Raw genomic sequence first — 20,679 nt, 5'->3', positions numbered from 1 at the left:
TTAATCCACAACCCAAAGTCAAGACAGCAGGCCCAAAACACTTCAGTTTTTGCATTAAAATTGCATCATTTCTACTTAAGTTTTACAGTATGTACAGTGGCCCAAAAAGTATTTGTACCTTTAAAGGTAGGGTAGGTAATCCTGTTCAGAAACACTTTTTTTATACTGGGTGAAATGGTCCTTCCATCCTGAGAGTAGTCAATACATTATGTGTTCAGAAAAAGGAATGAAAAAAATCAGACCTCTGTAGCAGCTGCAGGACAGTAAAAACTCTGACCAATCACTGCCATTCAGTGCGAATGTAAAGAACCAATCAGATGCCTTCATGTCTCGTGCCCGAGCCCCACTGCGCGCGCTGCCCTGCGTGTACTCATCACATGTCACCGTTCCCGGAAATATTCAGCTCAAAGCACCTGCATATGCAGTCAGCGAAGGCAAACAAGGCAAAAACGACTTCCTCGGACCCTGCCCGCACTCTTGAACGACCTCCTCTGCTTCGCCCTCAACCCCGGACCTGTCCTCGAACCGACGATGCGGTACTTGTCTCCGGACTCGGAGTGTACGTTAGTCTTCATTAGAGTCAACAATGTTTTCATCATGGAAACTCTTACATGCAAAACACCGTATATGTTATAAATCTTACACGAAATTCACCTTCATCACAGTGTAACTGATGGTAATGGAAAAACGTGTATCAATGCAACCTGTTTTTAGTTTTGCCTTATAAATATAGCTCGTTACCGAATGAAACTTTACCATTATCGATATGCTAGCTTGATAGTGAGTACTAAAAGAAATCTTATTTGTTTATATTCATAGTGATAAAGTTAGGTATTTTATTACATGTGATTCTGACATGATGTCACTGTATGTACTGCGCTCCTTCCTCTCCACTCGTCTCAGGTAATAAATGCGTCTTCCAGCTGAGCCTGAGCGTTTGGCGTCGCGCGTTCATGTGTTTTGGGGGCGTCGCTTTGGAAGGAGCTCAGAAGGGAGGGGGTGGGAGTGAATGGAAATAATGAGCTGTGTTTATTGCAGATTAAAAGGTCTACAGTCACTCGATTTTTATATTTTCTTTTTCAGAGTACTTACATTTTAATTATGTATTGGTATATAAAGACAGTTTAAACAAATTTGGAATGTTTTTTTTTTAGAAATCATTTTTTTTTTAGACAAATCATCACCTTTAAGCCACAATTAATATTATGAATGTAATAGCATTAGATAACAAAATACTGCTTATCTGTGTTCTTACCGTGCTGCAACTTGTAAGTATCATGGTATCCACTACAAACTGAGATCTTCCTGCCATAGAGTCCATGATGGAAAGCTGGTGCTTTGACTCCTCCGGTCGAGTGTGAGCGAGTATGTGAGTTTGTGTACATTTTGGAAGGCAGGATGGTGGGATAGTTCATTCCGAGCCTCAAACCCTTTAAATTTTGAAGTGCAAGCGGGAGTGATGGCGACTTTTTGGAATTTTGTGTGTCTCTATCGAGATGAAGGGTCTTCATTTCTATGCCATTGCTGAGGTAATGTTGATTCTGATGGGGGTGATGATAATGCAGCATACAGTATTGGGTCGGACCCATCTTTGTTCCGTTGTCACTCCAATATCCATTAGTCCCACCCACTGAGAGGGAAGTGCTGGGATTGGCCACGCCCCCGTGTCTCTTAGGGCATAATTCGCCATAGAGGCGTGCGGCGTGACGGCAAAGTTTACGGCAAATGTGGGCGAGGTACTTCAGCATTTCTTCGTAGCAGGATCCTGGTTCGGTCAAGCTACCTAAGGTGGATTCATTACTGCGGAAACGTGCTCGCTGCTCCTTCATCAGCTGGTTCTCACGTTGTTTGGTCTCGGAGAACTGTGTTGCAATGACGACCAGGCACAGGTTGATCATGAAGAAGGAGCCTACCTGCGGACAAATCAGAGATGTTGAAAACAATAGTTCAAAATCATTACAGGATCACGAGTGGCAACTGCAAATACCTTGCTACAAGTAAACTGATGATTGTTACTGGGTATTCATGCACATTTCAGGACACTGATCTTTCTTTTGTCTTTTTATCAATAAAATTATAATTTGCATGGCGAATGTTAAGTGTATGAAGGCTATCCCCTCTGAATGATGTTCACTGTTTTTAATATTTTAAACTGTAATAATATTTCACAATATTACTACTTTTGATCAAATAAATGCAGCTTTGGAGAGCATAAGAGACTTCTTTCATAAACATTAGAAAATCTTCCTAATATTCCTCTAACCTTTTCTTTTTTGTAATGTCTCTCAGCCATCTCTCTTTCAACAGTCTTTCAAATCTCCCTCTTGCTCACTCTCGCTCCTCCCCCATCATTTTTGGACACACCCCCTACTGCTGATTGGCTCACTTTCTCTCCTCCCCCATCATGAATGGACACACCCCCTACTGCTGATTGGCTCACTCTCTCACCTCCCCCATCATGAGTGGACACACCCCTTACTACTGATTGGCTCACTCTCTCACCTCTCCCATCATGAGTGGACACGCCCCCTACTGCTGATTGGCTCACTCTCTCACCTCCCCATCATGAGTGGACACACCCCCTACTGCTGATTGGCTCACTCTCTCTCCTCCCCCATCATGAGTGGACACGCCCCCTACTGCTGATTGGCTCACTCTCTCACCTCCCCCATCATGAGTGGACACACCCCTTACTGCTGATTGGCTCACTCTCTCACCTCCCCCATCATGAGTGGACACGCCCCCTACTGCTGACTGGCTCACTCTCTCACCTCCCCCATCATGAGTGGACACGCCCCCTACTGCTGATTGGCTACAAGTGTGTTGTGCTGCTCGGTCCAATCCACTTTCAACAGCATTTCTCAGAAATCACTTTCTGGGCTTTTAATTGTACATTTAAAAGTAAAACCTTTGCTTTTAGCTTTTCAAATTGACTGATGAAATCAAGAGCCAAAGGACATATTCTCAATTACTGTAAGTACATTTCATGCACAAACTGTGCAAGTCGACATGTTTAATCAGAATTTTGTCACAGTATCTGAGTAAGTCTCTAGGACACACCAGACGGAAACCTCTTATTAGAATTTGTTAAGTGTTAAATTCAGCTGCAAATGATTTTTTAGTTGCTTATATAGTTGTTTATAGACTGATCACTGACCTTGGTTGAACTCAATTATTAAAAAAGAATGTGATTTGGCTTGTTAGGAAATTGTATTATTTAACACAATGATAGATTTACACAATGATGACCAGTAAAATATGTACTTTAAGGGTCTAAGATGGTAAGGTTTTCTCCTCTGAAGTGTAACTGAGTACAAGCATTTCGTTTCATTAGTGCTCAATCACAAATTCTCCAAAATGATGACAGAATTTTAATTTTCATCTCTTTAAGTATACTTATCAAGTGAAATTACTCCAGTCATTTACATCTTGATGATAGCAAAAACCACTTCCATGCAACTAATGAAAGACTCCAGCAGAGGTTAAACGAGAGGAAGATGTATCCATTCATTATTTACTGCGCACTTACAATGATAAGGAAGATGAAATAGATGAAGTTGTAAAAGGAATGTGCATCCATGACATAATACATGATATCCACCCATCCCTCTAAGGTGATGACCTGATGAGAAAACAGAAACAGGATCATAAAGGTTACGACATCCGCAAAAGCAAGCACTGCTTAAAATATAGCCCTTCTCTCAAGTGTCAACATACAAAGGACATCTTCCAATATTGTTCATCGCTTGCAGAAAACTAGGTCAGGAAACACTATGGAATGATGAACGTCATGCTGTGGTTAATTGGATTTACTCAGAAACCTGATAAATGTCCATGCACGTTCCCAATCAGATTAGTAAAGAATATGATAAATATTGTTGCACCTAAAGATTAGATTAGAATGGAACATGATAAACTTGATTTCCTGGGACAGATAAGTTGGTTAATGATGTAATAGGATTCACTCTCGCTGTAGCCCCTGTCAACCATTCACTTCATTTACCAACTCTGAAAGTAAGTGTCTCTCTGTGCCAAAAGGATATGCGAGGATAAAAAAATATCACCGCCTGCCAGGCTTAATATATACTCAGCGAAAATTGTAATGCACAACTTGGAGCGGATGTCTAACACGCAAGTAGAGAAAAATAAGAAGTCTTGAACTGCCTTGCAAAAAAACCGATGACTTTGCTTTTTCTTTTTTTCACATACATTTATGTAACTCATTCTATACTCTTTAAATCTTTCTCGCAAACACGCATGCACACCTGAAAGATAGCAATCCATGCGTATCCAATGTTGTCAAAGTTGATGGCCCCGTTATGGGGATTGTGTTCGCTTGCTTCGCAGTTGTTGTAGTACAAGTTCCAGTTTACACATCCATGTTGAGGCGGCTCTTTCAAAACCAGATCTGTGACATCATCAGGCGTGAGTTCACAATCAGCCCCTCCCACTCTGCGTTTGGGGATATTGTAGCAGTGCAACATTCCGTTCTCCCGAATGGTGGAGCAAATGAAGGGGATGTCGTCTGTTTCTTCCAGTCGGTAGTATTCGCTCACAGACTCTGAAACATTATACAGCCTGCAGACAGACCACATGGTGGAGGTTAGGGAGAGACACACGCACTGTGCAGGCCAGGGTTATTATCGTCAACTAAAACTAAAATAATAAACAAATACTTTCACTACTTACATTTTTTTTTTTAAATTATTATATATATATATTTTTTTTTTGTTTTGTTTAGTTTAAGTAAAAAAAAAAAAAAACTCAACAAAAACAACTGAAAAACTAAATAAACCTCATAAAACTACATTTTATACATTTCACATGTTTAAAAATAATTTTTAAAAACAAAACAAAATGAACTAAAATTAAACCAAAATACACAAATGAACTATTTCAAAATATTGACAAAATTATAATAGTATATCAATTATACTAAGATAATGATAAAACTTGTTTTAGACAAAAACTTAAAATTTGTTTTTTAATGTGTAATGCATTATTTGTGACTGGATTTTTACTGAATAAAGATTTCCATAATTCTTTTAAGATAGAAATCAGCTCAGATAGCAGTCTATGAATAATACAACTCTACGTCTGGTACTTTCCACAAATATGGTACACTTTAGAGGCACAAATTCTATGATTTATTGTGAGAACTAACACACACTAACACATATCTAACATAAAATTGGCATGACAAGTATCTAGTTTTAAACACATCAAAAGTCTGTCTTCCCTCATTAAATTGTGATTTGATCTGTTTTTGTCTTTTCTGCTGTATCCAACTATTTAAATTATTCAACGATATCATCTTTTTGTGAAATTAAAACCAGATTTAAATTATTAGTTAATTTATTAATTATTCACATTATTTATTAAGTAATTTTATTCCAACATGCATTGTCTTGTATAATATTTAATATCTATTTTGACCTTTTGAGGTTGGCAATCAATATTTTGTTGCTTTTATTTATTTATTTGAGTTTATCTAATTTATTAATTTGCTTTATTTAAAAGAAGACAGCCTTTAAAGCTGTAAAAAAAAAATAGTAAATACTACAATGCAAAACACTGAATGCTAATTTATTTGACATTTAATATTTGCAAATTGCACTGCATTGCATTGCATTCAATTTTGATTTAGCTTTCATATATGAAGTATCTATTTAAGACTGTGACAACACAAGCTTAAGACTCCTGTGACTCATTCTAACGGAAGCGTCCCTCTGAACCCACCTCAAAGCTACATAATAATGGGTGATAGTGGAGCATTTTGTTCTCTGAGCATTTACAAACCATTTGAGCCAAGTGAGCTTCTGCTTTGATCTGTTTCACATCCTGCTTATTAAACTGAGAGAGCCAGAAGAGCTTTAAGCTGAACTATTAGGTAATCACATCATCTGCAAACATGTTTATATTAGGTTTTAAGAGAGAATGTTAAAGAAAATGGCCCATGTACTACTTAAAGCATATCTGAAATGTTTTTTTCTGAAATATTTGCAATCATGCAACATGAATTGTAAATGCTATAGACTTAAAAAAGGACATTCTATGTACCTTTTATGAATGCACTAAACTCAAAACAGATTGCTAATTTACTTGACATTTAATTGCAAAATGCACTCTGTTGCATTAAAAATTTACATTGATAGAAACAATGTGCTAAAATTGTACCTCGAGGAGTACAACTGCTTGTCACTGTGGCAGTACCCTTAAAAAGACAACTTTGTACCTTATAAACACCTAAAAGTTGCATTTTAGGACCCTAAAGTAGTACCTTTATGGTACTAGTTAAACTATATACTAATTAATACAAATACCCAACACTTACAGACCCAACATATTACAGTTGGTATTATTTTCAAACACGTCAACCAAAACATCTGTCAAAATCATCAATACCGCTATACCACTATAAGAGAATGTTGAATAAAATAGCCTGAGAATTGTGTTACTCATCTGAAACTTAAATAACCAACTTTTTTCCTTATAGCCAAAAAAAAAAAAAAAAAAAAAACACACACAATAAAGGGTCTGCATATATTTTAGGCATTTATCTGCAGATAAGCCAGTAAATTCAGAGGACATGGATCCAAACCATAAAATTTGTCTGGTTCTAGTTTTGTAGCCTTTTAGATAAAACAATTCCCTCTTTTGTCACACTAAAAGATTGCCCAGAGGTCATCTGTTTGACGAGCTCATGCACTGAATGTATTACACAGATATTCTGCAGTTTAGCAAAGACCTGATAGAAATAAGACACAAATTACCTTATAAGTTCTGTATTTAATTGCATCAGGGTTCACACTGCTACGTTTTTTGGAGGATAGCGAGATGTGGGGGTGGAGGGCACTAATATGACTGCTTTTCTCAATTTAATTGGGTTATTAGGAAGAAAGAAAGAAAGAAAGAAAGAAAGAAAGAAAGAAAGAAAGAAAGAAAGAAAGAAAGAAAGAAAGAAAGAAAGAAAGAAAGAAAGAAAGAAAGAAAGAAAGAAAGAAAGAAAGAAAGAAAGAAAGAAAGAAAGAAAGATGCAAGAAAAGTCAATCAAGGCCAGGATAGTTGTTTTTCTTTGTTAAAAATTAATTAAAATTAAAATAGAAAGAAGTGGACTCCCTTATTAGAGTGCCAAATCATGTGGGAACCAGAACCGGCTGCAGGCTCCGAAAACAACGAGTAGACGTGCAAACAGACATATTTGCACATCCAATGGGACTCACGTAGACAGAAAGCTATTTTCACACCTGAGATAGGTGTAATATGACTGGCAATTTCTGTGTGTGTGCTGGAAGCAAACATTTATTAACTGGGTCATTCTCTGAAACGAGTGCCTTTCCCAGTTTTACATGCTTACAGTGTTTAAGTGTTAATCAATTAGATTGTGACATCTAAAGCCAAATTAATACATTTCAATATACACTGTGATGTAATTATGCCTTCATAAAGATTATCATTTTAGTTTAATGTGAAATTATAAGCCTTATGTTTAAGGTCATGAATCTACAAAGTGCTTCTTATACAGAAAATGTAATGTGTATATATACTTTAATTCAAGTTTAAGTAGTTTGTTAAACAAAATCATGGTAAGAGGGTTGCATTTTTTTTTTAATTCGGCCCTAAAGAAAAAACATCTCTTCTGTTTACTTCTCGAAAACATGAATTTTAAGTGGTTAGAGAGAGAAAAAAAGGCAAATGCTACCTTTTATTGAATTTTATTTTTGTCATTAAATGTGAATACTTGCCATTACAGCAAAAAAAAAAAAAAAAAAAAAAATGCTTCCACATGAAGATGAAAAATATCTACAGTGAAAGTTGACATGAGTTATTCATTGTTAAACTTATTTTTTAACACACTGTAAGACACACTACACACACACTTTGTAGAATGACACAATTAAAAAAAAGTTTCAATAAGAAACGAGAAATGATTTTTCTGAGGTAAAGGCCGAATCTTCATTTAATGCAGATATCAGCGGATGGACTGAAGTGGATATTGCAAGTGGTTTTTGACAGACAATGCAATAAATGTTGTATGCACAAGAGAACTGTGCTTTTAAAAGGTTGAGTGAAATCATTATTGTAACAGCCGTTGCTTGGATAGTGTTGGGCTTTGGGGAAGGGAACTGGAGAGAAGCAGTGATGCACCTGGACGGGCTTTCTGGTATGCAGTTCATCAGGGTGGACAGTTGTCAGAATGATTCACTGATGCAAACTGCCTTTATGGATAATCATTATCCAGCTCTTTAATTTGTACACTCTCTATGAGCAACGGGGCCCTTATGGCGTATGTAATGCGAGAATTGATATCTTTTGTCAGCATACACCAAAATAATATAATGCAACATTTATACTTTATAATTGCTGTAATCTGCTAACTTAAATTCCTCATTAAAAGGTCATTCCAGGTCTATTAGCACAGACATTTTTTTTCACATGTCCCCTTGTTTGCAAAAGCAATGTGTGTACAGTAGCACACCTTTAATGGAAGTCTATCTAGTCAGTGTACTGATGAGGGAATGTATATTTAAAATTTTCAATGGTATAAACAACTCTTTACGGTTAAGTTACATCCAATATTTCTTGTCATGAAGCTGTAAATTCAGAAAACCTGATAACTTTTGGTATATGGATACTGGACATATCTTTCATACACTACCATTCAAAAGTTTATTTTTATTTTTATACTGAATACTACAATTCAGCAAGTATGCATTGACTAAATTGATCAAATGTGGCAGTAAAGACATTTATAATTTTATAAAATATTTCTATTTCAAATAAACACTGTTCTTTTGAACTTTCTATTAATCAGAGAATCCTAAAAAAAAATTATCACAGTCTTAAATATTAAGCAGCACAACTGTTTTCAACATTGATAACAAGAAATGTTTCTTGAGCAGCAAATCATCATATTAGAATGATTTCTGAAGGATCATGTGACACTGAAGACTGGAGGAATGATGCTGGAAATTCAGCTTTAACATCAAAGGAATAAATTACATTTGAAAATATATTAAAATAGACAACAGTTATTTTAAATTGTAATAATATTTTACTAGATTACTGTTTTAACTGTACTTTTGAATTGCAGCCTTGGTGAGCTTAAGAAGCTTATTTAAAAAATATTAAAAACTCTTACAGACTCAAACTTTTGAACGGTAGTGTAGGACAACTCAACTTACATGAATTACATCAGTACCATATAACCATGAGTTCATCCAAGTAGAAAAGCAGTCATTAACAGGACATTTTTAATATCAAACATTTGTGAAAAAAACACAAGTTCTTTAACAAAAAAAGAATCTTCACGTATGTTTATGTGAAGCACATTACTGTACACACACTACTTTTTTGTCTTTTTACAAACTCAATCAATACTATTTACTATAAAAATAGTATAATAATTATAATAAAATATTTCAATTAAACTCCCATAAAGATCTACCCTGGTAATCCAGAGTTCTCGCGAGAGCACAAGTTGAATTTGCTCAGCGAGTTATGGTACTGATCCACTTGTCCGTGCGAAACTTCTGTCGCGCCGCACTCCACTTTGACGTGCCCGCAAAGCATTCCGGGAAGGCGGCGCTCCATTTGGAAAAATGCTGCGCGTCACAAAGCTGGCCGATGCCCATCTTTATGCAAATGAATTCTGTTGAATGCGACGCGACTATCCAATAGAAGTAGAGCATATGGAGACGGGGGGGAAGTCTCTCGCAGGTCCTCTGTTCTAATAAGCAAAATTTCCCGCTCGGTCAAAACCACGCCCATACCGGTAAACTGAAGGAACGCCCATCAACGTACAAATGTGGGGAGGCGTAACGGTACAGATCCACTTTTGTGACACGACTGTCGCGTGGTGTCGTGACGCCTCCCCACATTTGTACGTTGATGGGCGTTTACCGCTATGGGCATGGTTTTGACCGCGCAAAATCTTTTTGACGCACAGCATTTTTCCAAATGAAAGATTTAGACTTTTTCAAATGAAAGACGGCGCTCGAATCGTTCCTTTGCCATGAAGGGCGTTTTTGCTGTTTTGCCGACCGGATACGGTAAGAGTCTAATCTACCAGTTAGCTCCGCTGGTAGCTAAGCGATAACTTGTTGTGATTGGTCGTAGTGTTATCCAACTGCGTGCAGTGAGATTTTCAAATGCATGCTTGGTGCCGCCCTTCGAGCGTGCCGATTTTCATTAGTCGACGCCACACCATTAATCTTTTAGATTTAGGTCTGGATTTCCAGGCTAATAAAGATCTGGACAGTGGCCTTCAAAACCACCAAAAAGTAATTAATTCATCTGATGAAACAACATAAACAGGTTTCACTTCACAGAGGAACATATTGTACGCATGCATGCGATTTCAAAGCATTTATTGTTGCAACGTTATTCCTGACACCCAAGCATCATTTTTTCAAACCCCTGCAATTTGCATGTATGGAGCAGCTTGCATTAAAAAGCATTAGTTTTGCACTTACTTTCTGACGTTGCTGTCAAAGAAGCAGCGGTTCCGGAGAAGCCCCGCCCACAGCTGCACGCCGACGATCCCGAAGATGAAGAACACAAAGAAACAAAGCAGCAAGACGTTTCCCAGCATCGGTAAAGTATCCAACAGCAATGTCACCAGGATTCGCATACCTACGAGACACAGATACACGATGTCACAAACATGCATTTAATAACACGCGCAATGAAGCATCAAAGCCATCGAGGTTCACTAGACGCATTTAGAGACGAGACTCTGTAGTGTTACATTTAACTTTGATAACTCTGATCTGACGTTCACATACTTCATGAACACATTTTCTCAGTGCCTGATGTGTTCAGTAATTGAGCCAAGAAGTGAACACACACACACAAACACAAACTTGCGAGGCTTTGGCTAACGCTCGGTGGTTTGAGAATAATCGAATTGGAAACTTAACAGCCATGGGCTCTCACTCTTCACTGAGTCCAAAATCTATTACTGCTTTGCTGAACACACACACACACACACACACACACACACACACACACACACACACACACATACACAAACTTATTTGGAACGTGTAGACAAAAGGAGTGTGCTATAAATGGTAAGAGTGCATGTCAAGAATTTACGGTCTCGCCCTACATTAAACAAAACAGACACTTTTACTTTCACTGTTGGACTCGATCCATGACTGTAACACACACCAGCACCTCTCTGAAGACTAATAGCATGCGTGTGTGAGTGTTTGTGTATTATTTTGTGGTCCATCAACTATGAGATGTTGGACTGTGGGCACTTAGCTGCAAGAATCAGCGTCAGTGACCATATAATACATCATGGGAGTCTTGTCTACTCTTTGCGTGTGTGAATCTTTAAATACAGCAGGCACATCTTTTTTCAGCACGAGTCCAGATCATTTGCTTTAAATCAATAGCTGGGTTGTAAAACAGCGACAGTGAGAGAGAATCGAGAAAGATATACAGATGGAAACAGTACTCACTAGGAACTCTGTTGATGGCTCGTAAAGGTCGGAGAACCCGCACGGTTCTGATGGCTGAGAAACTAACATTATGACCATCTAAAGAATACTCCAACATCCTAAAACATAAGCAAAAGAAATTCATTTAAACAAACTTGAAATGCAACACAACAGGGTAATACAGATAATACAGAATATTATATATATATATATATATTAAAAAAAAGGTATATAATATAATAGTCATGTGTATAGTCTGTTTTGTTTTGACTGTGTTTCCTGAGCTCGTTTTTCCTTAGTTCCTAGTCATAGTTTCCTTGGTCTGTCTGTATTTAAGCCTTCAGTTCATTCAGTTCATTGTCCGGTATCGTCTTTGTTCTACGTGGTTGTGTTTATTTTATTTCCTGTGTTTTCCTCTATCTTCTAAAGAGTGTTATTAAAGACAGTTTTAGTTTGGATTCTCCTGCGTCGGAAAAAAAATACTACTAATAATAATAAAATAAAAATAAACACAAGGCAGATAATTAATAATATGATTTGATCAGTTTAATTTATATGTAACAAAATATTAATAAGCAGCAATATTTATCATACTTTAATGCATACATTAATGTTCAAAAGTTCGGGGTCAGTAATGTTTTTTTTATTTATGTTTTAATAAAAAAATAAAAAAAAACATTCTTTAAAAAAGGTAGTGTATATATTTTTACTGAAACGTTTTAATACATGAAATGCCATAGGGGGTTTTGGTAACATTTGTGAGGCAGACCAGTGTTTGGTCTCGATTCATTGACTCACTGAACAGCTTAAACACAATTCTAACATCATGCTTACTACATTAAATTTAAAACAGAGACATCTCTTTCTGCTCTCACTCACAGCAGCAAGAGAATATTTAATGTTACTAAATTGATTTCAAATATTTATATGTTCGCCCTGCTGAAAAGTGAAACTCAGGCCAACGTGAATGTCTATGCTATTTATACTAGTTAGAGTTGGTTTAGTGCTGTTATAGCCACACTTTTCACCTGACCAACATAATATTCCTGGTAAAGGAGATTTACAAAGGAAGTTAAGCTCATTAAGAAGTCTAGAGGGAAAACTAGCTCACCAGCATCCCAAAGTGGTTTGGAAATGTTTTTCCTTTGTCCGAATTAATGACCAACTTACTCACACAAGAGTTTTAATGAGTTTTAGTGAGTGATCAGGAACTTTAGATTGAGCTGCCTTTTGGAAAGAGAGGAAAACTTGTAGAAATCAGTGTCAGTGACAGTGTAAGTGACAAGAGACACAAGATACAGACAGACATAGAGACTCCCGCCTGGTGGTAATTGTCATTCATGAGCTTAGCTGTGACACATCGACTTGACATTAGAACTTGACCTGACATTAAAACTGGATTTGACATTAAACAAACACACACAAATGCACGCACTCTCTCTCACACACACACACACACACACACACACACACACACACACACACACACACACGCGCACACACACACACACACCTTGTAATAGTTAAGAGTTTAATGACTCATCAAATTCTTGGAATCACACGCTAATAGTTGACTTTTTAGATGTGAGCGTGGCAGTTTCAGGTTTGTGATTGGTCACTCACCCAGCCATGACGATAAAGAGGTCAAGGCGGTTCCAGGTGTCGCCAAGGTAACATTTCGGCCCGAAAACCCCCAAGGCCACCATTTTTAACACCATCTCCACGGCAAAGAATGCAAAGATGAAGTCATCGAAGGCCTGTAGAGAGAAGAACCGATAACACATTCAATCACTACGTGGGAAAAAGACAATTGCATTTTTATATCGGTCTAATCGAAATTTATGGTTTTTGGTTTAAACCTCTAAAAACTGTTAAAAGTCTAAAAGCAAACAACACTCCCCATATTTTTTAAAAGTTGACTATGCATAGTAAGTAAACTAAATTAAATGTTTTTTGTTTCATCTGAAAATTCTATTTCTATTTTATAGTTAATTTAGCTTTTGTTTATGGTGTGATTAAGTGATTAAAAAGCCACCAAAATATTATTATATTGACCCACATTATGTAACATTTTGGCTTATGTCTAAAGAAAATAAAGTATGTAAGTATGCAGTCAACTAGATTACATTATAGGGTGAATGTGAACCAATCCAGTACTCCAAAATTATTTTTTAATGTTGACATAACTGAAAATGTAGTTCCCATGATGCTTTGCAGGGAAGACTGATAGTGTTTAATGTTCAGTTATGTTGGGATTTAGAATAGCAAAAGCCTGAAAATGCATGATGTCGAATATCCAAAAGGTATTAATTTCAATACAAAATATCAGTCTAAGTGGCAATAAATGATCTAACTTCACTTTCAACAAACTGGTCCCAGGGTGATTATCAGATGTTTGAAACCACAGATTATCTTCTCTTAATTGATCTCATTTAAAGCAGCGCTTGTCTACTAAATTCACCACCTTCGACACTACATTTCAAGACAATCTGTGTCAGACTTCAAATTGCCTGTTGTGAACAATGTTCCCATTATTATGCAGAATCTACAGGTTATTTTCGAGTCGTTGTGGAGAGATTAAAGAACCGTATGTTTCAGAGTCTGAGGCTGATCGCTCACAATTGACAGTTGACAGTCCAGGATCCACATAACAGTTTCACGCCGCTCTGGACTGGAACTTTTCTTCTACTTTGATAGTGTTGTACAATAAAATACATCGTTAAAAAATTATTTAATGTAATGTTTTTATTGAAAAGTGTATTTCTACAGATATCACTTGGTTTGATATTTTGTTTTCTACAATTCAATAAAACATTTTAAATGGGGCTTAAATGTCTAATTCTTAAGGCCAATGCACTGTATGTGCTTGAAGTTGTGTGTTTTAGTCTTTGAATGCTTTCTTTTCTAACTAACTCAAACAAAACAACAGATAAGATAAATTAATCACAGAGATTAAAATCTTTAAAGTGCCCCTATTATGCGATTGCAAAGGTTCTTAATTTTGTTTTAGATGTCTCCAACAATAGGTCTACATGCATCCAAGGTCAAAACCACTTCCACTTTCTCATAATATACAGTGCATCATCACCTTTTATCAGTGTCTGAAACGGTTCAATAAAGGATCCAGTCTCTGTAAAAAAACTATTTTCTGAGAGCCTGCTCTGCTCTGATTGGTCAGACGGCCTGGTCTGTTGTGATTGATCTACCGCTTACAGCGCGTGTCGGAAACCAAACGCCCATTTTAGCTCATCTTTCCTCAGCACTTGATACACAGTATGGTTTTACTGTCCTCATCCTTTGGAACTGCCTGCAACGTGGATTTGCTTTCGCAGCGCAGAAAACAGCGTCTTCTCGACATGTCGACAACACGAACCAAACTCTTCCAGTCTCAGCTACAACTACAGTGTTTGAGGGTGGTGTCAAAGTCCGTGGGCAGCCAATGAAGACCATAGGCTGGCATTATGTAGATTTGTTACAAGACCCGTTTCAGCCCGTTCACAATCGGTTCTTTCATTTGGGAGACAATAATTCCATTTATCATGTACTTTGTATCATGAAAAAGCATAATATGGGCACTTTAGTTAATCGAACCATGTGTGTGTGTGTGTTGTGTGTGTTACCTGCAGTATGCTGCACCTGTCCGAGTGGCACTCCAGGTCTTGGCAGGGCTGGAACATGCCGAGTGTGATGCAGTTGAGCAGAATCACCAGCATACTGACTCGCTCAAACCACGTAGAGCTTCAGTTAAGGCCAATACAACTCACAGAGAAAAACAAATTCAAATATTCCTTTTACAGTCTGCATAAATATCATGTTCTATTTACTCTTGATCTTGGGGTCTTTCTTGAGTAAAATGGAGTGTCTCAACACAGTTTAGCATTTAAAATCAAAACATACAATATTGTTCAAAAGTTTTTGGCCAGTAAGATTTTTTTTTTTGTGATGCAATGCTGAATTTTTCATTCTAATATCCTGATTTGCAGCTCAAGAAATATTTCTTATTATTATCAATGTTGAATTTTTTTAAAAGAACAGCATTAATTTCTTTACAAACAGATTTTGTGTAACAATGTAAAAGTCAATTCAATTTAATGCTGTTACACTGAGATTGAGTTAAAATAAAGAGCTGGATCTATTTGCAAGCAGTTTTCTTTTTAATCAAAATAAACTCAGAAGTTACACTTCTTTCGGTTATCTAGAAAACACAGGATTTTGATTACAGACAAAAACACAGGGAACAGAACAACACCTATTATAAGACGAGATCTGGCCAAGAGCAACTGAAAGTGAGGGCTATATACACAAGTGCTGTGTTCGAAATCGCCCCCAATACCATCCTTCACTATTCTCTACATTCCTCCACTAATATAGTCCACTTGAAGGAGTGAATGAAAACGAGTGAGTCAATTTGGAAGGGCTGCGGCTTTTGCATAGTTTATGTGTTTGCTGTTTAATAATCATTTGAAACTGGCAGCTCCAGTAGTAGGATGAAAATATTTATCTTGAATTATAAACTAGCATGTATAAACCTTAATTAAACAATTTAATACTCAATTAAAAAGGAATCTATACCTGTATGATATTATGCTGTAGCCACATTGGACCAGCGGTTTGGATAATGGATGGAAGATTCAGCTGCGGGCGTCAGACGCAGGAATTCATTTGGTGCGAGCCTCTCACAGTGCATTATGGGTATTCCCTATAGCCGTTGAGCGTACATCAGTTGTACACTCGTTATTGCGGTGCATTGTGGGATTAAATGAGTGCACTCACAAGCCAACGTCTAGAATAGTCCCTACTTAAGGGTATGGGGGACGATTTCGCACACAGCCAAGGAAACACTACGGACTAAACGAGATAATTAACAAGACACAGGTGTATCACATGAGGGCAAATCAAACACTATGGCAACAGATGAACAAAGACATGAAACTGAACAGAACACAGTGCAAAACCAACTCAAAAGCCCTATACGGACAGTAATTGTTTCTCATATGGACGTTCATAAAAATACATTTGCATGGCACCTCATTTTTGTGATCACAGTTTTGTGATCCTTGTGAACCCGGAAACGCGCTGCTCACTTGGTCAGTCACATGACTGAAGAATAAGAATAAGTTAATATTTAATTTAGGGCTGTATTCTCCCAGTCGATTAGTCGATTATTTGGTCGATACGTTCTGGCTCGACCAAAATTCTGATTGGTCGATTTTTTTGCGGCGTTCATTTAATTAGTTTTGTCGTGTTCATTTACCGGTAATCAGTTTTGCCGCGTTCATTTCATCAGTTTTGCCGCGTTCATTTCATCAGGTGGAAAGCACTAATTGGTAATGGGGGTGTTTTCAGAGCACCCCTGTTTCACAGGTAACAGTCTGTTTTCAGAACACCCCCCTTGTTTTCACTTCTTTTGGATTAGCCCAACTCACCGGAGAAGACGGACAGATTGAAGAAAGTAGGCTACTAGAAGGTTTGCTGAATATTACTTGATCTGGTTTGTTTAATAAATATTATTTTTTTATTAAAGTGGACGTGCCTTTTGTGTTTAAGAGTAAAAGCTTTAAGTTAATAGTCTATTCGTGTCTCAGCCGTGAAGCTGAGCTCCTATGTTCAGCCCATAGACTGTAAAAAATAGGTTCAGCCTCACTCTGTGCGAGCTGCACAGACTCAGAGCGGCTGAAATTATAGTGTCTGTCAGTTATTATAATACATATGACAGAAACAATTGTCTAAATTATGTTACATATTCCTCAAAAGTTCTTGTCATGATATCACTAGTTGACAACATAGTACTATTTTCGGAAATCATAGGCTATGATATTGCGCAGGTGCACGTGATGCAACGCTGTCAGAGCCGACAGCCGACAGACTCGTGTGTCAGACTCATTTCAGTGCAAATGAATTACGTCAAAAACGATTTAATACTGCAAATAGCCTACTAGTTTTTTATGTTTATTTATAATTCATTTAGGCGGACAACAAGGCTACCAAGTAACGTTACTGCGCACAGTGCGCAGCTAATTAATTTAAAGTTTTTTTTCTAACGTCATTTTTAGTCGATTTTTAGTCGAAAACTTCAGGACTTCAGTCGACCAAGATTTTCTTTGGTTGAGTACAGCCCTAATTTAATTTAATAATAGGAAAATAAAATCCTAATTATTTTTTGTGATAATTTAAATCTCCTGATTAAAAATAGGAAGATAAATGCGCCATAGTTAAAATGGTTTTCTGTCTTGTATTTTATCTCAAAATGATGGATGCCATTTTAAAAATGGAAATTAGCGGAAATAAGTTAATAAAGCCTCTTATTTACATGGTGGAAGAAAAACACTGACATTTTGGATTCGGACGGCAATAAAATCACTTGACTAGCTCCTGTAAATGCTGAAAATACCTTACATCCCCATGAGAAACAATTACTGTCTGAATAGGGCTAAAGTCCAACTAAAACACAAGCAAAACATCACTAAACATGAATATTTTACTCAAACTTTTGATTGGTAGTAAATATTATAGTAGAGAAGAGAAGAAACAGAGCAGAGTTCAATAAGGTTTAGTAGAGAAAAATACAATAATGATACACAATTATATTTATCTGTTTGGAGAACTGCTTTTATATTTCATATTTCAATCAACTGATTGAAGCATAGAAAATATAATAGAATAAAATAAAATAGCTTTTAACACAGACTCAAGAGGTGAAATGAGACTGAGCATGAATAATGTAAGACATTTGTCGATTAATAATTGATTTTGTTCTTAAGAAGGTTGAAATAATAGAATTTGGACTGCATAAAACCCACCGTAATTCCTGTTTTAATAAAATGTCCTTTTTAATATGCTCAATTCCTGTTTGTGACCATAAAACATACAAAATAATAAAATGCAATAAAGCCATTTTGTTTTCATATGCATCTAATTAAAAAATGCAATTACATTTTCACTGTACAGCGCACCGATCTAAACACATACCTCTGCTGTAAAGGCAAACTCAGACCCACAGGCACTTTACCTCATTAATCATAAACCTGCCACAGCTACACACTGTTCACACCCTTTCAATCACCACGGTAAATCCTGCAGCTATCCTCATTTACACCAGGACGCATCACACCTCATTTATGAGCCGAACAGGATTTAAAACTTCTTTAAACCCTAAAGACTGTGTGCATCTGTGTCTCAGAGCAGCATTAACATAATCAGGCCCCTGCTGTTTCCTCAGGTCTCTGTCTTACCGAAACCCTTCTGGAATTCCAGAAGACTTCCCTCTCAGTAGAACTGGGACAGTGTTCCCCTCATCAAACATTTATCCAGAGCCCACACTAATTCACACAGACAACTCCAGCTCTCGTGTCTCGTCCTCAAGACTGTTGTGGTCACATTCATGCCACTTCTGCTGAGGATAATGATGATGGTGATAGAGAACAGAAATGGGATGAGAAAGTTAGACTTTCTTTCTTCTATGGAACACAAAAGAAGATATTTACCAAAATGGGCCCCACTCTATATTCAATGTTTTTAACACTTACAGTGTACCTAGAATTTTTGTTTTATGTACATGCATAGTGACTGATTTTTGTTTTGTTTTTTAGTTAGTTAGTTAGTTGTTGTTGTTGTTTTTTCTATAGATCCAGATTCAGATGTCATTGTGCAGAGTACAAGTACAGAGCCAATGAAACACAGTTAGCATCTGACCAGAAATGCAAACAGTAAATAGATATAAATTAATAAATCTAAACATAAATATAAAATAACGTATTATAGGAGAGCAAAATAAAGGATACAAGTGCAGAGACCAGCTAAAAAACTTTACCAAGTCCAATATACAAAATGCAGTACAAGGTGCAAATGTAAAGTATAACATAGAAAGTGAGTTATTGATCCATGGGCTTTCATTGTAAAAAAAAAAAAAACAAATCTGAAATTAAATTTTAAATAAATTAAAGCTATACTGTATATATATGACAATTATATATAAACTGATAATGACAAAAGTACATAGCAAACCTTAAATGAAATTTTTAAAATAAAAGCCCATTCAAAATATTAATAAATACTACTATATTATAAATAATATACTGTATTATTAATACTTAAGGCAAGACATACAGACAAAGCCTTATTTTGAGACCAGTGCCAAATTTGCTTCCAAAACTTGTCTTCTTACAGACTAATTTAAAGTTAGTCTGGAAAACATCCAAAATACACATTAAAGTGTTTCTTTTATTACACTATATATTTGCGACTATAGATTTCAATTCACATCTTTACAGACCGTTCTCTCAAAATGAGTTTTCTTCTGCAGTGAGCCAGAAATCTCCACCTCAGTCGCACTTTTACAAACTTTCAGTTGACAGCATTTTCTGATTTATGAAGTGATAAAAAGAGATATCCAAAACTCTCTCTGTAAGAACCTTTAACTTAAAAAAAAAAAAAAAATTTTACAAGAATTGTGTACCTGGCTTCGTCCAGTGTTTAGATTTCTGTACACATTTGTGCATATTTAATAAGATAATGCCTCATTTCCATATTTAAACATTTAAGAAAACTTGTAATAGTCTTAATGTACTGTAATAAATCAACTGTAAAGTATGGTGATATCTATTAGTTAGGATTTTCTACCTTAGTCACCTGTAAAGTGTCTTGCCTTGAGTAACACTGACACATATAAACACAGAGATATGCTTTAGTCTAGAGTCTTAAAATGCCAAATGAATGCCTGGAGAAGTCTGTCATAATGCATTTGAAAATTAGGAACTCACAGTCGCATCAAATTAGTGCAATACAAGTGATGTACTCCTAGAATTCTTCTTGTAATAGTGCATAATGGTTGACAATGTCTTGATTTCTTAAGATCTCCAGGGCCTAATGTGCTGGAAACACAATGATTCGGTTTATGGAAATATGGTCATAGCCCCATTCCTCCAAGGAATTCTACAGCACAAACTGAAAAACCTATTTTATAGTGCAAAGAATTTTTTATGCATCTCCGAAAAAATAAATAAACTGGTCATACCAATTTATGGTCAGGCTGGTATTTGAAGCATGGTATCTGATTTGTTGTTAGTAGCTTTAACCAGGTTAGTCAGATTGACCTCAGCCGTAACTGCTAATAGCTAATAAACCCAGTCAGTTTGCACCAGCTGCTAATCATAAAGACCGGCTTTAACCATGCAGATTTTCAAGTGTGGCATTAACATTCAGAAATTAATAAATTACATTTATATTTCCA

General features: G+C 36.5%; 1 protein-coding gene across 2 annotated transcripts in view; it reads right to left on the bottom strand.

Moving 5' to 3' along the window:
• The window catches only part of cacna1hb (calcium channel, voltage-dependent, T type, alpha 1H subunit b), a 51,457-nt gene extending 36,279 nt beyond the window's left edge, over positions 1–15,178 (bottom strand). For both annotated transcript variants that reach the window (XM_084402036.1, XM_084402037.1), the window contains exons 1-7: positions 15,071–15,178; positions 13,074–13,207; positions 11,472–11,569; positions 10,476–10,635; positions 4,266–4,578; positions 3,530–3,622; positions 1,256–1,913 (exon numbers count right to left, since the gene is read on the bottom strand). In XM_084402036.1, the coding sequence (XP_084258162.1) occupies positions 1,256–1,913; positions 3,530–3,622; positions 4,266–4,578; positions 10,476–10,635; positions 11,472–11,569; positions 13,074–13,207; positions 15,071–15,163 (1,549 nt within the window). In that variant the 5' untranslated portion in view covers positions 15,164–15,178. The remainder of the gene's footprint in view (positions 1–1,255; positions 1,914–3,529; positions 3,623–4,265; positions 4,579–10,475; positions 10,636–11,471; positions 11,570–13,073; positions 13,208–15,070) is intronic.
• Between the last annotated feature and the right edge of the window lie 5,501 nt (positions 15,179–20,679).

This window comes from Rutilus rutilus (genome assembly GCF_951802725.1).
Source record: "Rutilus rutilus genome assembly, chromosome: 2".
Lineage (NCBI taxonomy): Eukaryota > Metazoa > Chordata > Actinopteri > Cypriniformes > Leuciscidae > Rutilus > Rutilus rutilus.
This window is presented reverse-complemented; position numbering and strand designations above follow the sequence as displayed.